Raw genomic sequence first — 23220 nt, 5'->3', positions numbered from 1 at the left:
AAAACCGTTCGTTTTGTTAAAATCGCGAAAAATAAAGTAACTGTTATTTATTGGCACCACCTAAGATACTCAATTCGCCTTAGATACCACCTTTAATAGACTCGCCTTGGTCTGGCAGCACTTAAACCAGGAGTTTCGCAATTTATAAATGCAATTTAAATTTTTTATTGTATACCTATATAAATAAAAAAGTGTTTGAAACGTGTGCATATGTTACACAGTTGTAGTAATGATAATAATATATATGATAAGTGTATTTATAATATCAAAATTTGGTGATGATAAAAGAAAAATTTACAAATATAACTTAAAAATTATTATTAACTGAATAGTGTTGGTGTTAGTTGTAGCAAAATAAAGTCTGAACCAACGTTTCCTGCGAGTTTCATTGCAAAATTCCTAATACTTCTAAAAAAAAACAATACCGGAACAAACAACAATACCGGCCATCGAACAAGCACTTAGTTATGACTTGTCATCTCTGCTTGGAGGAATTAAACAGTAGTTTTGAAATTTTCCGACAAGGGCGAGCAGGAAATTGCTAAAGTCATTGCCAAATACTTCCACATCGAGGTAAGCCTGAATAATGTATGATAAGTTTGAGCCAGCTTAACGACTTGTAATCTATAACAGGTGCAACCCGATGTTACTATTTCAATTTTGTGGAGAGTGTTTTCAGAATATATTCGAATTCCATAGATTTTGGTTGAGTATAGATGAGAAACAGAAAACACTAAAAAACACATCTGGTACGTACACAAATAAAACAAAAAATCGATAAAATTGAAACGCAATGTTTCGCGACATCACATACAAAATCTCCAATTGACTGTAAAAAATAATGAGTTATGCGACCGGAAATTGACATGGGAGCTGTTCAACCTAACATTTACGCAAATGGATTAGAATTCGTGGCTGCTGAAATGAAGGATGACGAAATATCGATGGACCGAGATTTAATATTGACTCCATTAAATCCAGCTATCGATGAATGTAAGAAAGAACTTCATTTACAATTTTACAATTACTATATAATGGACGTGTATATTATTAGTTTCATCAGAAGATGAAAAGGAATTAAAAGCTACTAACAAACGGAAATGCACTAAAAGGACTGTTAAAAAACCAAACCAAATAAATCAGAGAGGTTTACAAACTTCACTGTCACCAAAGATATTGCGGAAGAGAAATGAACGCAATGATAATGAAGACACCCATTCTAAAATAAAAGAAAAACTAGAGAAAAAAAGATACAAAAGTTTTAATTCGGGAATTGGACGAATTTATAGCAGAAAACACTCAACTAAGTTGTTGCTTATGTTCGGTACCTCTTAACCTGTTAAGTGATTATGTCGTATATATGCGTCAATTTCAAAAGTTAATTTTTTAGTTAATGTCGTATATGTGTGTCATGCCGAAAAAGGAAATTGCAATTGCTATCGAATTTAAAGTTAAGCAAAAAACGAAAATTTCCCTATTGTTTTGACATTATAAAGTAAGCATGAACACGGAATTTCCTGATAATCGTTATCATAATCGTTCAGCCAACGCGCACGGTGAACCCAATATTTGGCTGAAAACCGGTTTTGCATCGACAGTCCATCGATTAATTCAGCACAGTAAATCGAGCTGTCTAAGAAAAACGAATCGCTTAACAGGTTAAAGACTTCTATGACTTGAAGACACATTTTCGAGAGGAACACCATTGTGAAGGCTATATACCTTGCTGCAACCGTTATCTAAACCGAATATTGTATGTTGACCATCTGAAATTGCATAAAGATCCAGACTTTTTCAAGTAAGAATAGAAAATTTAAATAAATTTTAAGGCATACAAATGGATTTTTACACAGTGCTTAAACACATTTGCAATATAGCTAAATTTTATTAATGTCTATATTTTTATAACTATTGTATATACAGATGTACTCTTTGTAATAAGCAATTAGCGAGCCGAAATAACTATCAAATCCATATAGATTCCAAGCACCCAGAAAATTTGCTTTATTCTTGTAAATTGTGTTCCAGAAAATTGGGTTTTTTGGGTTTTTTAACGATAAATAAAATATTTGAGGGTGTTAAAAATTTTTTGAACACGGTTCGGCGTCGTTCTCGGCTAGATCTACAGTGCTCATCATGTCACTTCCAAAGTTCTGTCAATTCGCTGTAGCACCGTGTATTTGATCGTCGATATGTTGGGCTAATAAAGTCGTACTTTGCTTTTAACGACAATTCCACTTTTTTTTGTTCGATTATCCTTTTTGAATTTTATAAGTGTAAATTTTTAAAAACAGGCGTTAGAGTTTATATATTTTATATTCAGTTTATTTGCTTTTTGACCATTTATATCATGTGAAATTGTAAGAGAAAAACTTTTAATTTAAGTAAGTAAAAAATTTTAACAAGAAACATCATTGAATGAACAACGAAAAAGAAGAAGACGCGATTAAATTGTCATGAAAGGTGAATGGATTCGTTTGTTGTCATTCGATTAAGTTTAGTTTACAAATGGTTAATAAAATATAAATTATAGAGCAAATACAAGACATCAGAATGATTTGCAGACTATGTTTAATTGAGTCGACCAATATTTTGAATATTTTCACCGAGGCCGGAGAAATGGTTAAGAAGGACATATTGAAAGTGGTGGCGAAACACTTCCAAATTGAGGTAACTTCTAAACATAGTGTTAAGATTTTAATCCAGACGTGCCTCAAACTTTTTAGATTCGATACGACGATGCAGTTTCTAATACAATATGTTCAGTATGTTGGGATCACCTACAAGAATTCCATAAATTTTGGTTAAGTATTGAAGAGAAACAAAAAAGCCTCGAAAGTTATTTACAATGCACACAAATAAAACGAGACATCGAGGAGGTTGAGGCGGAGACTACTGCATATAATGAAATGAAATTAAGTCCAGAAAAAGTAGACGCTATATTTGTTGGAGAATCTGAGCTATACGGAGAGGAAACTGAGTTTATTGCTGCCAAAACGGAACAAGAGGATGAGTCGGCGATCGATGAGGACTCTTTTTTGGTTTCTGAATCAGTTGGTGAGTGTTAAACGGATTTTCGCCTAGCGTTTAAGAGAAAACATATCTTTTAACTGACCCCCAAACACAGTCACGCATTTTCATGTACCAAATATAGCATCCTAGTAGAACGAGATAGGAGTTTCCACGACAGTCGGTTCTACGTAACCGAAACGACCCGGATTTATATCCGGCCAAGGACTGTCACTCCAGCACCATTCCCCGTATGTAAGTATGGGGAATGTTTATGCTGCTACAACAACAACAACGAGATAGGAGCTCCTCCAAATGGGTTGGTGCATGTGTACCATTCGAAAGTACACGGATTCAAAATCCGGGATACGAAACACCAAAGGATAGTTTTTTCTATAGCGGTCGATCCTCGGCAAACAGTGGTAAACCTCCGAGTGCATTTCTGCCATGAAAAAGCTTCTCATATAAAATATTTCCGGTTCGGAGTAGGGTTAAAACTGAAGGTCCCTTCATTTGTAGAACAACATCAATGCACACGCCACAAATAGGAGGAGAAGCTTGACCAAACACCCGAAAAAGGATGTAAGCGCTATTTACATATTATATATTAGTGTATACCTGTTTTTCGGAAAGTTCGTTCGTTAGCAGTTCATTAACGCAACACCCGTTAATATTTCCACTTCGAACTGAAAACATCACTGCAAATTCCGGCACAAAATTTAAATAGCGAAGGCAATCAATTATTCATATTTAATTGAAAAAATGCATATTGAAAAGAGCAACAATATAAAAGGAAAAATAACTTTTGAACGGAGAAAAAAATAATTTAGCTAGATCAGATTAATATTTAATCCTAGGGTCAACACGCAACAATTGGTACCTCCCTTGAAATTTTTTGATAATTTTTTCACGTGCTTCATAAAGTACATATGTATATAATTATGGGCCATTTTTTAAATTTCGTCTAAAAAACTTTGAGGGCAATTTCAAATTTTATATATTGGCCGTTTGCTTTTTTTTCATTATTAGTGTCTTTATGCCTATGGAAATTATTGTGTATAGTGTAGATGTTCGTGGCAATGGTGTAGGTAATGTTGTTGCTGGTGGTGTTATTATACAATAGTTGGAGCTGTATTCCATCTCAAATATAGCATAACGATAGCAAAATTGCTTTCGTTTGAATTTGACATTATTCTCGTTGTTTTGCTTATTATTCGTAATAGGGAATGTTATTTTCTTATATTTTGCTAGAGTATGTTTTACAATTTGTGAAATGTTTGGCGAATAGCGTTTGCTCAATGTGAACTGGGTTGGATTCAAGCAAAACGTGCCTCTAAAAAATGTTGTCTATTCAATAAGTTAATTTTTGGTAATAAATATTAACAATTTTTTTTTCATGGTTGTTTTGTAGCTACGTTGAAAGATGAAAATACTCTTGAGGAACTCAAGGGTGGTTAGTAGTAGTAGTCTCTTTTTATTCATTTAAGAAGTTTCCGTTTTTAGGAGAAGTCCCTATTGTAAGTAAATTGGATTTTTGAAGTGAAACTTCTTTTGTCTCGAAGGATGAAACGCTGTGAGGAGTAAAATCATAGCGTTTCATCGATATGTGACGCTACGCCAGCGCCATCTGTTAAAAGCGTGGCGTGGATGAAACGCTGTGAGGAGTAAAACTACGCTAAACTACGTAAAACTCACGCTATGCCAGCGCCATCTGTTAAAAGACTGGCGTGGCGTGTCGTCGTGAATGTAATGCGGTCGTTTATTATTGCATTCTTATCGAATGTAATTTGTAAATATGACATTTGATTGACGGCCGCCGTAGCCGAGTGGGTTGGTGCGTGATCACCATTCGGAATTCACAGAGAGGTCGTTGGTTCGAATCTCGGTGAAAGCAAAATTAATGAAAACATTTTTCTAATAGCGGTCGCCCCTCGGCAGGCAATGGCAAACCTCCGAGTGTATTTCTGCCATGAAAAAAATCTGCTCATAAACATATCATAAAACAAAATGAAATAAATGCATAAAAAAAAAAAAAAAAAAAATTTTCTTGTGATTCGAACCAAGGATTTCGGATCGGAAGCCCACATTGCTAGCCGCTGGGCTATCGCGCTGTGCTGTCGCCGCAAAATAATGTATCATAAATCTGTTTACCATACCAAAGACCATACACTTTGCGAACGCATTTCGGTGGAAACAGTTGACAGTTATCCCAAACACAATATTATATTAGTAACTCGAGACGCGTCATAGAGTGTGTGTGTAGTTTTGAGCAAATCTTACAAACATATTTTGTTTTGTTGATTGATTTCTGTTAAATATGGCATCAAATCAACAAAAACGGAAACCGAAAACAGGTGCTGAACGGCAACGTGAGTATTTGGAGCGTAAAAAATTAAGAGCTACTGTTGAACACCGTGACAGTGAATCCTCCGGTTGTACGATAAGTGATAATTTGTAGTACCAACAACAAGATGCGGAACTACCATTGATGCAGTATTTCATCGATACCTTGATAGATTAGAATGTAGATCATTTTTTACGTATTTCAGTTACCATAAAGCCCTTGTTTCATTTTTGGAAAACGAATCCAATAATGATAATGACAATGCCGAGAACCAAATGTAATTGAGTACAATAAATTCATTTCTTTTTATATTAAAATAAATAAATAATTCTGTTTAATAAAATTCCATTCCATGCTTTCCATGACTTCTGCATGCATTATATTGAAATAATAGTTAAATTATTGATTTGTTGATAAAAGAAGTTTCACTTCAATCGTGCGGGTTCCGTGAACTACCACACACTTTCTTTTTTTTGTTTTACCTATGCCTCATAGAATGTCTAATGTTAAAGGGTGCATACAAAATAAGATTTTTATACACACAATTGGAATTTATTGTATACAGGCAAAGAGAACTTGAACGATGATAGAAGGTCCTACTGGCAGGTGCCATACAACCCAAAAAAGCAAACGGAACTGATTTATTTTTAATATATTTTTCAATGTAATGAAACTCTTAAAATTCTTATTGCAGATGTTCTTTCGAAAGATGTTGAATCTGGAAAAATTGATTCCGCTGTTAAGCCGAAACGTAAATACAACAAAAGAAAAGAAAAAAACCTTATGGAGGAAAGGAAGCGTAAAAGAGGACGTCCTAGATTAAGAGAAACCGCTGTAAAGAGAAATCAAAACGAAGATAAGCTCAAAAAGGCTGAAAGTTCTAAAAACTGTGAAGAAAAATTAAAAGCTATCCCTGAAGCTGACGAATTTCTAGCACAAAACACGCAGCTAAGTTGTTGCATTTGCATGGAGGAATTAAAAGATTTCAGAGGATTAAAAATTCATTTTCGACAAAAACATCAATGTACTGGATATGCGGTTTGTTGTGATTTACGTTTCACCAAACGTTCATTATATGTTGATCATATTCAGTTACATAAGAATCCCGACTTTTTCAAGTACTTCCTTCCTATTTGAAACTGTTCCAGAGTATTAACATTTATTTATTTTTATCACATAGATGCGCTATATGCAATAAACAATTGATAAGTCGCAACAATTATGTTACCCATATGCACTCGCAACACCCATCTGAGGAAAATCTTCAATTTGGGTGTAAACTTTGTCCAAAAAAATTTTCGAAACAATATATTTTAGACAGCCACATAAGAATGCGTCATATGCCAAAAGATCATGTTTGCAAATTATGTGACAAGGCGTAAGTGAATTCTATTTTATTCGTAGTATAAAGTGGTATTTAATGTTCGTTATTATAATATTTTAGGTTTTCCAACATTTGGATTTTGAGTAAGCATGAAAAGACGGTGCATCAAAATGAATTTGAATCTGTGTGCGAGATTTGTGGAAAACGTTTAAAAAATGCAGTAAACTTGCAATATCATATGGATAATATTCATAATACTGAACCACGACCTGAAGTAGAATGCACGCTTTGCCATAAATGGTTAAAAAATGATCGCAGTTTGCATAAGCATATGAATTCACATCGCGATGAAGCATCTGGCGCGACATTTAAATGCCCTCAGTGTGGTGTGGAGAAGAAGTCAAGACTCTCGCTTGGATCACATATACAGTACCATCATTCAAATAGAGTTTTCAGTTGCACGATGTGTGCAAAAGAATTTAAAACTCCAATTTCGCTGAGAGTAATACAAAGATATAAATTATTTATTTGCCTATAAAATGATGAGAATTCCTTATTTTCAGGAACATGAAGCCACACATACTGGCGCCGATTTGTATACCTGTCCATTCTGCCCAAAGACGTTTCGATCTCATGCAAATATGCACAAACATAAACTACACAGCCATTCAGATGAGTGGGTTCGTAAATACGCACAACCCAATGAGTATACACAAAGTTTATTAAATCAAACTCGTAAAACAGAAGCGTAACAATATAATGTAGGAATGAGATAATTTCCTTGTAATATTTTTCTTGGAATTTCGCATGCCGGTCACTTTTACTATACCGGTACGACCAGAACTTTTACCTGACCAAGAACTGATAACTTTGCATTACTAATAAAATTGCAGTAAAAATCATTTTTTATTGATTACTACAATATTTTTCATAAAAAAGTAATGTATTGTACCAACAAATATTTTTCACTCTTATTTTTTTTTGTATGATTCTGCATTTTCATTCTCGAAGCGATGCGCCAGCCACAGCTCCACCACAGCACTTAATGCCATAAACATTCAGAAAACCGTGGGTTTAACCAGAACCGCTTCTGCAAGGGAGTAGTCCTAGTGGCTTTTGACACTTATTCAACACTTTTGATCTAGTTTGCCATTTCAAGCTACTAGTTGAAATTGAACAATTCACTCTTCCTCCGGGATTGAAGAGGTGGTCCGCTATAGCATTTTTAGATAAAATTTCACTACTGGTTGGTGTCCTTTACTCCCTGTTCTTCAACTTCTATATCTTCTGAGTTATATATACATGTTCTGACGTTTGCTCGGTATTTTTTTATGGGGATCTTTTTCATGGCAGAAATATATTCGGAGGTTTGCCTTTACCTGCCGAGGGGGCGACCGCTGTTGGAAAAAAAACTTTCTCTTTATTTTGGTGTTGAGGATTCTCTTACCTCCTTAAACTCCCACCTTCCGAAAGACTTCATCTGAATCCAACTACCACCCATTGCAGACGAAGAGCTTCAGAGTTTCACGATTCTGAGACCCGCGTTATCTTGGCACAATTACGTTCAGGGTATTGCAGCAGGTTAAACTCCTACTTGCCCATTTAATAGCCCAATTAATACTTCAACTTCAAGCGCTTGGTAGCGTGTGACTGAGCCGGATAAACGGTCCCGCTATATACACAATCTTCTGCATTCCGATTTCTTTTATTTCATTTTTTTAAACTACAAAGGAATGAAATTGTAATGTAAACATACATATGCCAGCAAACTTAAAATTTATGGCAATTACTATTTTCTGTAGCTTTCATCTAGACGAATATGCCTGTTTAGACTTAATAAAACGAGCGAATAAAATTTGGAAATTTGACTAGTTTTTATTTATAAAATTTTATATATAAAAAAAATAAACAGTGTATACTTGATTTTTGTCCATTTTGTAAGAGAAAAGGTATTTTGATAAAAGCTTGTAATTTAAGCAAGTAAAGAGTAAAAAATTTAAACAAGAAAGACTATTGAATGAACAGCGAAGAAGAAGAAGACCTTAAATTGTCATTCAAGGTGAATTGATTCATTTGTTGTCATTCTATTAAGTTTAGTCTACAAATGGTTAATAAAATATAAATTATAGAGCAAATACAAGACATCAGAATGATTTGTCGACTATGTTTAATTGAGGCGGTCAATATTTTGAATATTTTCACCGAGACCGGAGAAATGGTTAAGAAGGACATATTGAAAGTGGTGGCGAAACACTTCCAAATTGAGGTAACTTCTAAACACAGTGTTAAGATTTTAATCCAGACGTGCCTCAAACTTTTTAGATTCGATACGACGATGCAGTTTCTAATACAATATGTTCAGTATGTTGGGATCACCTACAAGAATTCCATAAATTTTGGTTAAGCATTGAAGAGAAACAAAAAAGCCTCGAAAGTTATTTCCAATGCACACAAATAAAACGAGACATCGAAGAAGTTGGAGCGGAAGCTATTGCTTATAATGATATGGAAATAAGTCAAGAAAAAGTACACACTGGATTATGTGGCCCTGAAATAGATATATTTGTTGGAGAATCTGGGCAATATGGAAGAGAACCTGAGTTTATTGCTATCAAAACCGAACAAGAGGATGAGTCGGCGACCTATGATGATTCTTTTTTGCCTTTAACAGAATCAGTTGGTGAGTGTTAAACAGATTTTCATTTACCGTTTATGAGGAAACATCTTACAACTGACCCTCAGACATAAATATATATACATATAATACATGGCCATTGCCTGCCGGTGGGAGACCGCTATTAGAAATATATATAGCGTTCCAGTATAACCAAATATGATTATGATCTCAGAACAGTGAAAATTTATTCGGAAAGATTTAGTTCGTTCTTTATTTTTTTTTGTCAGTGCTTAAGTTTATTTTAGTTTTGTTTGCGGAGTGAATGTCCTCAATATTAATTATGTGGGTTCAACTCAAACAAACAAACAAATGAAACTGTTAAAATTCTTATTCCAGATGTTCTTTCGAAAGATGTTGAATCTGAAGAAATTGATTCCAATGTTAAACAGAAACGTAAATACAACAAAGGAAAAGAAAAAAAGGTTGTGGAGAAAAAGAACAGTAAAAAAGGGCGTCCTAGATTAAGAGAAAGTGCTATAAAGAGAAGTCAAAACGAAGTCAAACTCAAAACCGCTGAAAGTGCGAAGAACTACGAAGAAAAATTAAAAGCTATCCGGAAAGCTGACGAATTTCTAGCGCAAAACACGCAGCTGAGTTGTTGCATTTGCATGGAAAAATTAAAAGATTTCAGAGGATTGAAAACTCATTTCCGACAAAAACATCAATGTACTGGATATGCGGTTTGTTGTGATTTACGTTTCACCAAACGTACATTATATGTTGATCACATTCAGTTGCATAAGAATCCCGACTTTTTCAAGTACTTCCTTCCTATTAGAAATTGTTTCAGAGTATTAACATTTATTTATTTTTATCACATAGATGCGCTATATGCAATAAACAATTGATAAGTCGTAAGAATTATGTTAACCATATGCATTCACTACACCCGTCTGAGGAAAATCTTCAATTTGGGTGTAAACTTTGTCCAAAAAAGTTTTCCAAACAATATATTTTAGACAGCCACATAAGAATGCGTCATATGCCAAAAGATCATGTTTGCAAATTATGTGATAAGGCGTAAGTGAATTATTTTTTATTTATACTAAAAAGAGCTATTTAATCTTGGTTAAAAATATTCTAGGTTTTCCAGCATTTGGATTTTAGCTCAGCATGAAAAGGCTGTGCATCGAAATGAATTTGAATCTGTGTGCGAGATTTGTGGAAAACGTTTAAGAAATGCAGCAAACTTGCAATATCATATGGATAATATTCATAATACTGAACCACGACCTGAGGTAGAATGCACACTCTGTCATAAATGGTTAAAAAGTGATCGCAGTTTGCGTAAGCATATGATATCACATCGCGATGAAGCATCTGGCGTAGTATTTAAATGCCCTCAATGTGATGTGGAGAAAAAGTCAAGACACTCGCTTGCATCGCATATACGGTACCATCATTCAAATAGAGTTTTCAGTTGCACGATGTGTGCAAAAGAATTTAAAACTCCAATTTCATTGAAAGTAATACAAAAATAAATAAATTTAATGATTTTATGATAATAATTGCTTATTTTTAGGAACATGAAGCCACACATACTGGTGTCGATTTGTACACTTGTCCGTTCTGCCCAAAGACGTTTCGATCACATGCAAATATGCACAAACACAAAATACACAGCCATTCAGATGAGTGGGTTCGTAAATACGCACAACCCAATGAGTATACACAAAGTGTATTAAACCAAACTCGTAAAACAGAAGCGTAACAATACAATGTAGGAATGAGATAATTTCCTCGTGTCGCATGCCAGCCGCTTCTACTATATTGATATCTGACTAATAACTGTCACTCGAGCACTCCAGAAGCAACAGCGCTAACGTTGAAATTAATGCTAATAAGTTTATGTTAAGCAGGATGACTCAAACTTATACTTTATTTGTTAAGCACCGCACTATTTCATACTTAGTTATATTCATAGTGCCCATCTTACGTTACCAATAAAATTGCAGTAAAAATAAATTAACGTTTTAAAAATTGCCGTAACCAGACAATTTTTGCTGGTACGGTGAGGTGAGTTCGAAACGAAGTGGTGGGGTTTATTGGCCTAAAATCCTTTGGTTTCACATCCGCCTCTTTTGGGGATGAAAACCACTCTCCACTCTCTCTTTGCGAGAATTGTATTTAGAAGGTCTCAAGCACTTATTTGATGAGTGAGTCCACACAAGGTGAATTTTTCTTGTTATTTGGTAATTTGAACGTTAAAATACTCTGCTTCTTTGTTTTTGCCTTGTTTGTTTGAAATTTTGGCACTCGAACTACCAAATGACATGTAAACGTTGTTGTTGCCCAGCTGAAGTCACCTTGTATGAATTCGCCTTGGCTTGAGCTAATGCGCATAAAAGGGTTGTCACAAAGCAATTTGGATTTATTAAGGTGACAGCATTCACCCAGCTGAATTTATCGCCGTAGGTTTGGCTTAGGTCAAAATGATATGCTTTGTTTGTATGTACCAATATTCGTATGTTTACATTTGATTCCTGATTTTGACGTGATGCTTGGACCAAACGCAACAACAAATACATACATGTAGGGTTTTACTTATATGTGGTTGCTGTCACCTATAATAAATCCACCTTGGTTCCATCTGTTGCCGCAACATACAATGACACTATTGCCGCATATAAACAAACAAGCAAAAGATGTTCTTGTTGTGTATAAATAGGTTTTTGTTGATTGTGAAATTTATTATAAAATAAATGCTTATTGAAGCGAAAAAAGCATTCAAGAGACATTCGACCATAAATTGGGACGCACATTAATTTTTCGGGACAACTTGGGTTAACCCAGCTTTTTCTCTACTCTTTCAAGCTTTTATTGAAAAGATAAGGATGCATTTGAATTGATTCAATTAATTTAAGTTCCAATTATTTTCTGCATTTCGATTCATATAATAAAAAACACCACCGATCAAAATTTGCGCGATACAAAATTGTTCTTATTCAAACAGTTGTAATTTTTCGCGTACTTTCCGCATGGTACAAATAGAAAGTTGCCAATATTTGTGCTTGCCGGCATGGCGTACGGCACGCATGTGGCGCCTTCGACTCAAATACACAAAATCGATTTAGCTATCACTCAAATTCGTTGCCGCAACGGATATACTGTGTCGGACCTATAATTCACAGTATAAGCAAACTTCTGTCATTGTGAACACAGCCATACACAGACGAGATTGTTGCTAAATATTCGAAAATACAATTTTCACACAAATTTAAAAAGAAAAATGATTTGTAGATTGTGCTTAGGTAAATCAGAAGAGTTTTTAGAAATCTTTGCGGATGATGGTAAAATAGTCGAGGGAGAAGTCGTAGAGGTCATAGAGAATCATTTCAAAATTGTGGTAAGTACTTCGATTCCAATGTATTATATTTATTTACCTTTTATTAAAATTTAAGGTTCAATTCAACGATAATGTTTCTAATAAAATTTGCGTTGGTTGCTGGCAATATCTTAATGAATTCCATCAATTCTGGTTAAGCATTAAAAAGAAGCAACAAACCCTGCAAAAGGATTTGGCTCCTGTACGAATAAAAAACGATAATGCAACTGCATCTGAGCAAATAAATTCAACATTTGAATATAAAAATTCTACATTGTGTGAACCTGAGCTGATTATAAATGATATAAAAAAGGAAACAGATGTATCTGCCGAAGTGGAAATGGATGATGCGATGAATGATGACTCGCTACTGCTGCCTTTTGATGGTAAGTGGCAACAGCCATATGTCCTTTAATAGATAGAGTGCCAGACCATTGAAATATGAATGACACTGGTATTTCCTCGAGGTTTATGCTAATAAAATTGACGGTTGGATGCCACTAGTAGTCGATGTTATTCAGAAATGAATGATACTTAGATGAGGCCTGCTGATCAAGCGTATTTGGACAAACGCTTCAAACATGTTCATGGATTTTATAATTCTTTTCATAATCAGATACATATTTGTAATGCATTCATTCATGACATTCATTCCTATGTATTGAAAAAGTCCATAAAAGTTTACGTTATAGTCAATGCCATTCGTATATACACCACGGTGAACTGAAGTGATCTGTGAGAATAGCAGCACGGAAAACACTATATCAATTGAAGAAGCAGTTGGCAAGATAAAGCTAGAAAATCGTTCAGACTCTCTGAGTTACTAAATACTTAAAAAAATTGTATTAGTTCAGTTCAATTGTGTCAGTACGTTAACCCTGAAAACAACTGTTTCTAATTACCGATAGAACATTCATACAAGAATATTCTGAGAAATCCGAATTAAAAAAACGGATTAGCAAACATTTTTTGAATTTGATTAACATGTAATCCATGTAGTAAGACGCTTATTTGTCATACATTTTTACACAAATTATGAGTTAGCACAATCTTAGTTGGAAAACAGGATCTTTGTGACTGGTATTGTCTGAGCAAATTTAAAAATAACAAGTCAGTGAAATGATTGCAAAGAGCATACAAATGGAATTGCAGTCCCAAAGTTGTTACATCAAAACAAAAACAAGAAGTACAAACAATAGTTTTCCGCATGAGTTGAGTGGCAAGCCATTAGCTAAGTAAACTTAAGGAGGAGAGACCCCCGACAGTCGGTTCTACGTTACCGGAACGACTCGTATTTATATCCAGCCACGGACTGTCATTCCAGCAGCATTCCCCGTACATGTATGGGGAATCTATATGCTGCTACAACAACAACAACAACAACCGTAAGAGGACCAGAAATCATTAAAAAATAATGCGTTCCACAAATATTTTCCTAGCTAAGTGGGTCTCACATGTTTTTTTATGAATTATAATTATAAAATACCTTGGAATTAATTTACTTTTTAAATTTTATTCTTATTAATACCTGGGTTGTGATTTAAGTTTAATGTTTCTTGTACCGAAAAGGAATTTTTGAGGAAACTAGTGATTTCTTTATCGTAAATAATCAGCCATATTTTTGAAATTTGGCAAAACCAATTATAGTCTTATGTTGTTGTTGTTGTTGTTAACAGCATAGGTAGCCCTGTCAGTGTAGGCATATCATCGTTCGTCTTCGTCTAGCTCATCTAGGGGTAGGCCCAGGAAACATGCTGTTTCGGCAGGTTGGGTCCAGAGGGAGAGGGGGGTTAGATGAGTCGGTTTGAGGGGGCATGTGAAGAGGTGGTTAGTGTCGTGCGGGGTACCTTCACATGCCGGACATGTGTTTGGTATGTCGGGGTCGATTCTGGATATGTAGGAGTTTAACCTGCTACAATATCCAGAGCGTAGTTGTGCCAGTGTTACACGGGTCTCACGGGGAAGCTGGAGCTCTTCATCTGCAATAGGTGGTGGTTGGACTCCGATTACGGCATTCACAGGACGGGAGTTCAAGAAGGTGGTAACGGTCTCCCGGTGAATGTCGTTTATAGACTGTCTAAATACTGTCCGGTCCAGTAGGTTACGGTCGGTCTTGTCCTGGATATCGCCAGCGTAGTCAAAGAGGTGTCTCCTGACGTGCCTAGGAGGCGGCTCAGGCTCAAGCAGGTGTCTGCAGGGATGAGACCTGCGGTAACATCCGAGCAGGAACTGCTTGCTGAGCAATTTGTTGTGCTCCGCAACTGGGAGCATTTGTGCCTCGTTGTGAAGGTGTTGGATAGGTGACATCAGGAGGCACCCGGTCGCTGTCCGAATGGCGGTATTTTGACAGGTCTGTAGCTTAGTCCACTGCGAATCACTAGTTCCAGGCGACCAGACAGGCGCAGCATAGTTGAGAACCGGCCGGCCAATTGCCTTAAATGTCGAAAGCAACAGTTCTTTGTCTTTGCCCCAAGTGCTGCCGGCCAGCGATTTGAGGACCTTGTTGCGATTTTGGACCTTAGTGGCAATTGCGGTTGTATGCGCAGAGAAGGAGAGCAAGCTGTCAAAGGTTACACCCAAGATTTTGGGGTTATTCACAGTCGGAATTGGTGTGTCATCGACTTTTACCTTAAGGGGCAGCTTGACCTCCTTTGTCCAGGTGGTGAAAAGGGTCGCCGTGGATTTAGTGGGGGAAAGTTGTAGATTCCTCGCAGTGAAAAAGCGAGAAAGGTCGGTGAGGTAGTCGTTCACTATGGAACACAGGCCATCGATGTCATTGCCCGACGCCATTATCGTGCAATCGTCAGCGTATGAGATCAGGGAAACTCCCGCTGGTGGTTGGGGGAGCTTCGAGATGTAGAAGTTAAAAAGCAAGGGTGAAAGGACACCACCCTGCGGTACGCCTTGCTTAATCTTCCTCTGCTTTGACATTTGATCTCGAAAAATCACTGACGAGTGCCGACCGCTCAGGTAGTTCGCGGACCACCTCTTCGAGGAGTGTCGACTGATAAATGTCATCTAGTAGCGTGGAATGGCTGACTGTATCGAAAGCCTTTTTCAAGTCCAACGCTACTAGGACAGTCCTCTCGCAGGGGCGGTTTTGGTTAAGCCCGCGATTTATCTGGGCGTTTATGGCGGTGAGTGCTGTGGTGGTGCTGTGCACTCGTCGGAAACTGTGCTGATGTGGGGCTGGGGCCAGGTGTTTCGTGAAGAGTGGGAGTAGGAGGGCTTCAAGTGTCTTCACTACTGGGGAAAGGAGAGTTATCGGCCGATAAGACTCCCCTTGGTTGGCGGGTTTCCCAGGTTTCAGTAGTGGGACCACTCTCCCTGCTTTCCACTTTTCAGGGATGATGAGAGTGGCCATAGACAGATTGAAAACCCTTGTGAGAAATCCTACTCCCAGGGGTCCCAGATGCTTCAGCATCAGCGCGTTTAAGCCGTCAGGGCCAATGGCTTTCGATGATTTCGAACTGTTGATGGCCCCCTGAACCTCATCACCGGAGAAAGTAAGTGGCGCACTGTTGTTCGTCAGTTTGTGCAGCCTTCTGGTAGCACGACGCTTGGTTCTGTCGCCCGGAGGATGCAATATGAAAAGCCGGCTAAAATAGCTCGCGCATCTCTTCGGGTCCGACGAAGTGCAACCGTTGAAGGTGATAGCCACCTTGTCGTTGTGCTTCGTCGGGTTTGACAGGGACCTAACGGTGGACCAGAGCTTACTCACCCCAGAGGTGAGGTTGCAGGTCTTCAGGTGCTCAACCCATTTAGTCCGCTTATGCTGGTTTACCAGTTGCCGGATCTCCAAATTGAGATCCCTTATGCGGGGATCCCCGGGATCGGCCTGGCGTAGGTGGTCACGCTCGTTTGCTAAACTGGCTGCTTCGGCTGGGAAATGAGGACGAATGTCCTTATAACTTCCAGCAGGAATGAAGCGAGCCGCAGCAGCTGTGAGCACCCTGCGGAATGCGCGTTCGCCTACGCGCACATCGGTGGGGATGGGAAGAGCGGCGAAGGTGTCCTCGGTAAATTCCGTGAAGCCGGCCCAATTAGCTTTTTTAAAGTTAAAATAGGACCGGTGATTCGCGGAAACGAAGTCGGCAGGTCTCTCGATCGAGACGATAATGGGCAAGTGGTCTGATGCAAGCGATAGCATAGGTCGCCACGTTATGCTATTTATCAGACCAGCGCTAGCAATTGTTAGGTCAGGCGAGCTGCTGCAATTGCCCACTACCCTGGTGGGGGCGTCGTCGTTTACTGTGCTGAATGTCGAGTCGTCTATCTGCTCTGCCAGTTGCTGTCCCCTACGATCATTTGGCAGGCTTGAATGCCAAAGATCGTGATGCGCATTAAAGTCAGCTACAACCAATCGGTTTTCACCGCTGAGGAGCGCACCTATATCAGGGTGATATCCTGCCGGGCAGCAGGTGACAGGGGGTATATATATGTTGAATATTTCGAGCTCGGAATCGCCTGACCGGACAGCTATGCCTTGACATTCTAAGGTGCTGTCCCTGCGGTCGATTCCTTCATCGATAAGACGATACTGCACAGTGTGGTGGACTATAAACGCTAGGCCACTACCATTGTCTCGCTCGCGATCACGTCTGTGCACGTTATAGCCATCCCTGGTGATCAGAGATGACCTAGCGTGCAACTTTGTTTCTTGGACCGCAGCTATCTTGATACTGTGCCGGCTCATGAAGTCGACTATCTCGTCGACCTTACTCGTAATTCCGTTGCAGTTTAGCTGGAGAAGCTTGAAGCTTCTCGGTGAGGTCAGTGTAATCCGGGGGGTGAGGGACGCGTGGTGCTGTCTGCGTTGGGCCTGCTGCGCAATCCACTGTGGCTGTTGCGGCCTGATGGTGGTGGGCGGCCGCGCCTCCGAGGGCGGTTGTGGGTGCAGAGCTCTGCAGCAGGGGGCAACGTAGGCAGTTGTCCACTCACGGGTGGTGCGCAGGCCGGAACATCTCCGAAAATGGCACCAGCCATTGCAGGAATTGCACTGGACTGTTACCAGATTCCGAGGTATTACGACCTGACACACGGAACAGACTGTGCGGGGGACCAGGAGCTGCTGGTTTGTCCCCGCACTGAGGTTGGAGCTGGAAGGAAGGGGAGGGGTTGAGGGGGAGTTGTGTTGCTCCGATAGGCTCCTCACCGTGGAGGTGTTTGTCGTGGTGGCGGTTGGTAGTGCCGGCCTATCAGGGGGTGTGTTAGCCGTGGAGGCATCAGACGCCTGCTGGCGGGAGCAACACGTGGCCACATACCGTGTGGACCACTCCCTATGTGACTTAAGACCCGAGCAGGTCTTAAGGTGGCTCCACCCGTTGCACTTGTTGCACCTAACCGAGGTGGAGTTCGGGTGAAGCCGTTTGTGGCAGACGCAGCAGTAGAATACTTCTGGCCCAGGGTTGGATTCGATTCCAGCTCTGAGGAGAAGTATTTGGAGCAGGGTTGCTGCGGGAGTTTGCTCCTGTGACGTAAGGCGAGGGATGGTATGGGTTTCACTAGACAGGGCTAGTATACTGGGGCGGCAGCCCTTGGTCGGGAAAAACCCGAGTCATTCCGGTACGTAGAACCGGCTGCCATGGGAATGTATAGTCTTATAATCACCAAAGGTGTAAATTTTAGTCCAATAATTTTTCAATCTCATATTTTTAAAAGTTGTTGGTAAAATGTCATACACATGAGACTGACTTGGACCTGGCGAAAACATGGGTTCCATTCATATGTATTATATTTTTTATATTTTAAAGTTTTATCATACATTCAAATGCGCAGTGCATAAAAACAAGCGCTAGAAAGACGTCAACTTGTTATCTCCTCTAGGCTGGCTATGACGTGCAAAATACGCCTGTTGTATTAACTGTAAATAAGCATGCAGCAAGCAAAACAAATTCCAAATTCTAAGAAATATTAATTTTCGAAATTTCGGCTGGGCATTGCAGTAGAAATTCTACAAAATATTAATATTCCTGAATACCCAACACGCGGAAGGATAACTTTAGACAACAAACCATTGCGTTTGCAGGCAAAAGAGTGGCGACGCACATACCAGTATTTTGATAATCTAGGCGGCCAAAAGTCAATTTTGTGAAGTGCATTAATTGATTTTAATAATGAATAAAATAGAAAGATAATACAATAGAGTATTTTGACTCCACCCCCTCTCACGCTTTTTCGTCGCGTGCGCTACCGCCGTATTGGCAGTCAAAAGTTCATTGCTTATCACACTACACATATTTCGCTCGGCGTTCGGCAAGCAACAAATCTTCAAAAAAGTAAAGTTAACTTATTTAAAGTTATACATACGTCTCGTTTTAATGATGGAAATTGAAGCTTCAGGTATATTTTTTCCAAATTGAATAAATATTTTATAGATTTTGTTCATTAATAACGTAATTTATTGAATTCCGTACAAGGAGAAATAGTGCATTTTTTACACACATTTTTTTTATTTGTTAAGCTGAAAGTTATACTTCCAAGTCCATCCAAGCTTGCATTTTTTTTCATACTTAAAACTAATTCCATTTTAGGGTCTGCCGTGCAGCGTAAGCGGTTTGCTGTATCGCAGCCCTACGAAATGCGTACAGCAATCCCAGATTCCCCCAGCGCAACGGTATCCAACCATGCTACTGCGGTTCCAAGTAAATTTTTTTATATTTTAATAAATTTCAATTCTTACCATTATTTTTTTGCGAGGTTGTTAAAAAAAACACTTATTTCAGGTGAACCAGTTTCTCTGGCTTCGTTGCAAAAGGAGCTGAGAGAAATGCGGAGCGATATCCGTGAATCACTGGGGGAAATAAAGACCACCTTACGGGACCAAGAAAGTAAGGTGGAAAGAAATTTCAAGGACTTCGTAAAGAAGGTTATACAAGTATTTTATTGAAGTAATGAATTATAACTTTATAAGCTCTTTATTATTTAGATGCCAGAAAGAGCGGAAAGTCAGGTCCAGGGGCAGCTGATGAGGGAGGTGAAAGTGGTGATGACAAGAGTTCACCAGAGTATTGCGCGCATCACGGGAGATGCTCTGAGTCCTGAGTATATCAAGATTCAGAGTATGCTCCCAATGAAATCGCAGGATGCGATTAATACTCTGGAGGAGCTCTTAAATACCAAGTCATACTCCGAAGCAATGGTAACTATTATTTCTACTATACAATATACACATGTGATCATGGTTGCTTGAGTTAAATTGTAAAATTAAAATTGTAACATCTAAGAATTCTCCGTATAGCGTTTTCAAAATTTGCCGAAATAAGAGATTTCACAAATTTTGAGATACCTATTTCCACTCAAACAACTATGATTGAAAAATTACGTACAATAGGGTGTTCAATATCAAATAAGCTCAAAAAATTTTTAATAAAATAAATAACTTAATTTTATCTTTTCTAGCTAAATATTTTGCTGAAGCTGAGGGGTGCTAAAGGATGCATCAAAGGGGTGATGAAGCGCGTTTACTCCGATGCCCTGATGTACCATTACAATTTTGAGGGGAAAGCCAATAAATCGGCGCTTTTGGGCCTCAAAAGTCTGGAACTCATTTTCGGTATTTACATTTTTTCGTTTATACTTTTTTTTATGTATATAACATGTTTTTTATGTATATCCAACAGACACATTTAATAGCTCCCCGAAAAGTGAAGTCACCGCAGAAATTCGCAAAGCGATTTTAATGAGCCACAACCGATATAAGCAAGTCGTGAGGAAGCAAAAACAAAAAATTAATATTCAAAATATTAACTAAAACTAAAATATTTCTAAAGCTAATTTAACTAACACCAAATCTAATTTTATAATGTCAATTTACTTTAATTCATGTTCATTTGCTAACACCAAAACCTAATTTAAGAATGTAAATATTATACTAATTTATGTACATAAAAACTAAAACGTAAACTTTTCTAATAACTAAAATAATTAATGTATATAAATAACTAAAACTAAAATTTGTCTAACCCCAAACCTAATTTTACAATGTAAATATTAAAATAAATAACTAAAACTTAACGTAATTTTATAATGTAAGTAGTAAATTAATATAAATAGCTGTACATAAATAGAACATACTAAAAAAATTATTATATATTGTATTAATTTTCTTTAGAAACCAAAAATTAACTAAATAAATATTAAAATTATTCATTAAATAAATAATATTCAATAAATAACCATTTGTATCAGTAATTTTGAGGGATTATTGTATATAGGATCCGTAAGTAACGGGTGATCAATTAAGAGGAGTTTTTTTCATTTGCGTTTTTTTTACAGATCGCGCGCGAGTTGTGGCAAACTGTCATCGTGGATTTGTTGAACAGCGTTTGGCATTTCATCATGGAAAGACTCACACCGCAACAACGTCTACAAATTGTTCAACTGTATTATGAAAATCAGCGTTCGGTGACAAATGTTTTTCGTGCGCTTAGACCGCATTATGGTCAACATAATCGGCCTGCCTTAAACACTATTCGACATACCATCAACAAATTTGAATCCGAATATTCATTGGTGGATAATTCTCGACCGAATAGACCACGTCCAGCAAGAGGCATTGAGAATATAGCGGCAGTAGCAGAGAGTGTACGTGAAAACCGCGATGAATCGATTCGGCACCGTTCTCAGCAACTTGGACTGTCGTATGGAACAACTTGGTCAATTTTACGGAAGGATCTTCATTTAAAAGCATACAAAATACAGCTCGTACAAGAACTAAAGCCAAATGACCTTCCTGCACGTCACCGTTTTGCTGATTGGGCTCTTGAAAAGATTGAAGAAGATCCGCTGTTTTCAAGCAAAATTTTGTTCAGCGATGAGGCGCATTTCTGGCTCAATGGTTACGTCAGTAAGCAAAATTGCCGTATTTGGGATGAAGAGCAACCAGAACAGGTTCAAGAGCTACCTTTACACCTAGAGAAAACAACGGTCTGGTGTGGTTTATGGGCTGGTGGAATCATCGGTCCATATTTTTTCAAAAATGATGATGGCCGCAACGTAACTGTGAATGGTGTTCGCTACCGTACCATGATATCGGACTTTTTGCTACCTGAAATTGAATCTAATGATCTCTACGACATTTGGTTTCAACAAGACGGAGCCACTTGCCATACAGCTCGTGAAACAATGACTTTATTGAGAAGTCATTTCGGAGAGCAGCTGATTTCACGTTTAGGACCTGTGAGTTGGCCACCAAGATCTTGTGATATCACACCTTTGGACTTTTTTCTTTGGGGATTCGTGAAGTCCAAGGTCTATACTGATAAACCAGCTACGATTGAAGCTCTGGAAGCCAACATTACGCGTGTTATTCACGACATACCAGTCGAAATGCTCGAACGAGTGATTGAAAATTGGACCTTCAGAATGGACCACCTTAAGTGTAGTTGCGGCCAACATTTGAATGAAGTCATATTCAAAAAGTAAATGTCAAAGAATGTCCTTTCAAATGATAAATAAAGGTTTTGAACATAATTTACATTTTTGTTTTTTTTTTTAACTATTGAAAAAAGCACCTCATGATTGATCACCCGTTATTATAGGTGACAGCATTCACCCAGCTGAATTTTTCGCCGTAGATATGGGTTACGTCAAAATGATATGCTTTGTTTGTATGTACCAACATTCGTATGTTTACATTTGATTACTGATTTTGACGTGATGCTTGGACCAAACGCAACAACAAATACATACATGTAGGGTTTTACTTATATGTGGTTGCTGTCACCTATAATAAATCCACCTTGGTTTCATCTGTTGCCGCAACATACAATGACACTATTGCCGCATATAAACAAACAAGCAAAAGATGTTCTTGTCGTGAAAGTAAATATTATATTTCGTTGTGTATAAATAGGTTTTTGTTGATTGTGAAATTTATTATAAAATAAATGCTTATTGAAGCGAAAAAAGCATTCAATAGACATTCGACCATAAATTGGGACGCACATTAATTTTTCAGGACAACTTGGGTTAACCCAGCTTTTTCTCTACTTTTTCAAGCTTTTATTGAAAAGATAAGAATGCATTTGAATTGATTCAATTAATTTAAGTTCCAATTATATTATTTTCTGCATTTCGATTCATATAATAAAAAACACCACCGATCAAAATTTGCGCGATACAAAATTGTTCTTATTCAAACAGTTGTAATTTTTCGCGTACTTTCCGCATGGTACAAATAGAAAGTTGCCAATATTTGTGCTTGCCGGCATGGCGTACGGCACGCATGTGGCGCCTTCGACTCAAATACACAAAATCGATTTAGCTATCACTCAAATTCGTTGCCGCAACGGATATACTGTGTCAGGCCTATAATTCACAGTATAAACAAACTTCTGTCATTGTGAACACAGCCATACACAGACGAGATTGTTGCTAAATATTCGAAAATACAATTTTCACACAAATTTAAAAAGAAAAATGATTTGTAGATTGTGCTTAGGTAAATCAGAAGAGTTTTTAGAAATCTTTGCGGATGATGGTAAAATAGTCGAGGGAGAAGTCGTAGAGGTCATAGAGAATCATTTCAAAATTGTGGT

The 23220-nt window shown here is 37.9% G+C and overlaps 5 protein-coding genes across 6 annotated transcripts in view; all 5 read left to right on the top strand.

The window, feature by feature from the left end:
- The first annotated feature begins 472 nt into the window (after positions 1–472).
- On the top strand, positions 473–1757 carry LOC129237326 (uncharacterized). The gene is made up of 4 exons (XM_054871998.1): positions 473–573; positions 634–749; positions 847–993; positions 1055–1757. The coding sequence occupies exons 2-4, from the start codon at positions 644–646 to the stop codon at positions 1333–1335; spliced, it is 534 nt and encodes a 177-aa protein (XP_054727973.1). The 5' UTR covers positions 473–573; positions 634–643; the 3' UTR covers positions 1336–1757.
- Positions 1758–2451: 694 nt separating this feature from the next.
- Positions 2452–7579, top strand: LOC129237325 (transcription factor grauzone-like). The gene is made up of 6 exons (XM_054871997.1): positions 2452–2670; positions 2727–3057; positions 6048–6471; positions 6534–6731; positions 6798–7179; positions 7241–7579. Exons 1-6 carry the CDS (start codon positions 2554–2556, stop codon positions 7427–7429), a joined length of 1641 nt encoding a protein of 546 aa, XP_054727972.1. The 5' UTR covers positions 2452–2553; the 3' UTR covers positions 7430–7579.
- A 1057-nt stretch (positions 7580–8636) lies between these two features.
- Positions 8637–11319, top strand: LOC129237323 (transcription factor grauzone-like). Of its 2 annotated transcripts, XM_054871995.1 has the most exons (7): positions 8637–8736; positions 8807–8943; positions 9000–9357; positions 9691–10114; positions 10177–10374; positions 10439–10820; positions 10877–11319. In XM_054871995.1, exons 2-7 carry the CDS (start codon positions 8827–8829, stop codon positions 11063–11065), a joined length of 1668 nt encoding a protein of 555 aa, XP_054727970.1. In that variant the 5' UTR covers positions 8637–8736; positions 8807–8826; the 3' UTR covers positions 11066–11319. The 2 variants fall into 2 exon arrangements, with proteins under 2 accessions (XP_054727970.1, XP_054727969.1); XM_054871994.1 differs by lacking the exon at positions 8637–8736 and having other exon boundaries at positions 8750–8943.
- A 1198-nt stretch (positions 11320–12517) lies between these two features.
- Positions 12518–20531, top strand: LOC129237321 (uncharacterized). The gene is made up of 7 exons (XM_054871992.1): positions 12518–12700; positions 12756–13065; positions 19213–19323; positions 19405–19547; positions 19608–19820; positions 20081–20234; positions 20302–20531. The coding sequence occupies exons 1-7, from the start codon at positions 12584–12586 to the stop codon at positions 20430–20432; spliced, it is 1179 nt and encodes a 392-aa protein (XP_054727967.1). The 5' UTR covers positions 12518–12583; the 3' UTR covers positions 20433–20531.
- Positions 20532–22986: 2455 nt separating this feature from the next.
- LOC129238295 (uncharacterized) overlaps positions 22987–23220 on the top strand; it is a 111929-nt gene continuing 111695 nt past the window's right edge. The window contains exon 1 of the mRNA XM_054873333.1: positions 22987–23218. Coding sequence (XP_054729308.1) covers positions 23102–23218 — 117 coding nt within the window. The 5' untranslated portion in view covers positions 22987–23101. The remainder of the gene's footprint in view (positions 23219–23220) is intronic.

This window comes from Anastrepha obliqua, chromosome 2 (genome assembly GCF_027943255.1).
Source record: "Anastrepha obliqua isolate idAnaObli1 chromosome 2, idAnaObli1_1.0, whole genome shotgun sequence".
NCBI classification, from domain to species: domain Eukaryota; kingdom Metazoa; phylum Arthropoda; class Insecta; order Diptera; family Tephritidae; genus Anastrepha; species Anastrepha obliqua.
This window is presented reverse-complemented; position numbering and strand designations above follow the sequence as displayed.

What these genes read in the sequence shown, in the direction of transcription:
- LOC129237326 (XM_054871998.1), top strand. Translation starts at nt 644, where the DNA reads ATGTTACTATTTCAATTTTGTGGAGAGTGTTTTCAGAATATATTCGAA. An exon ending in AACACTAAAAAACACATCTG is followed by an intron (nt 750 to 846) that starts GTACGTACACAA and finishes AAAAATAATGAG; the next exon opens with TTATGCGACCGGAAATTGAC. An exon ending in AAATCCAGCTATCGATGAAT is followed by an intron (nt 994 to 1,054) that starts GTAAGAAAGAAC and finishes GTATATTATTAG; the next exon opens with TTTCATCAGAAGATGAAAAG.
- LOC129237325 (XM_054871997.1), top strand. Translation starts at nt 2,554, where the DNA reads ATGATTTGCAGACTATGTTTAATTGAGTCGACCAATATTTTGAATATT. An exon ending in TGCAAATTATGTGACAAGGC is followed by an intron (nt 6,732 to 6,797) that starts GTAAGTGAATTC and finishes ATAATATTTTAG; the next exon opens with GTTTTCCAACATTTGGATTT. An exon ending in AAACTCCAATTTCGCTGAGA is followed by an intron (nt 7,180 to 7,240) that starts GTAATACAAAGA and finishes CCTTATTTTCAG; the next exon opens with GAACATGAAGCCACACATAC.
- LOC129237323 (XM_054871995.1), top strand. Translation starts at nt 8,827, where the DNA reads ATGATTTGTCGACTATGTTTAATTGAGGCGGTCAATATTTTGAATATT. An exon ending in CGAAACACTTCCAAATTGAG is followed by an intron (nt 8,944 to 8,999) that starts GTAACTTCTAAA and finishes CAAACTTTTTAG; the next exon opens with ATTCGATACGACGATGCAGT. An exon ending in GCCTTTAACAGAATCAGTTG is followed by an intron (nt 9,358 to 9,690) that starts GTGAGTGTTAAA and finishes TTCTTATTCCAG; the next exon opens with ATGTTCTTTCGAAAGATGTT.
- LOC129237321 (XM_054871992.1), top strand. Translation starts at nt 12,584, where the DNA reads ATGATTTGTAGATTGTGCTTAGGTAAATCAGAAGAGTTTTTAGAAATC. An exon ending in GCTACTGCTGCCTTTTGATG is followed by an intron (nt 13,066 to 19,212) that starts GTAAGTGGCAAC and finishes ATTCCATTTTAG; the next exon opens with GGTCTGCCGTGCAGCGTAAG. An exon ending in CCATGCTACTGCGGTTCCAA is followed by an intron (nt 19,324 to 19,404) that starts GTAAATTTTTTT and finishes CACTTATTTCAG; the next exon opens with GTGAACCAGTTTCTCTGGCT.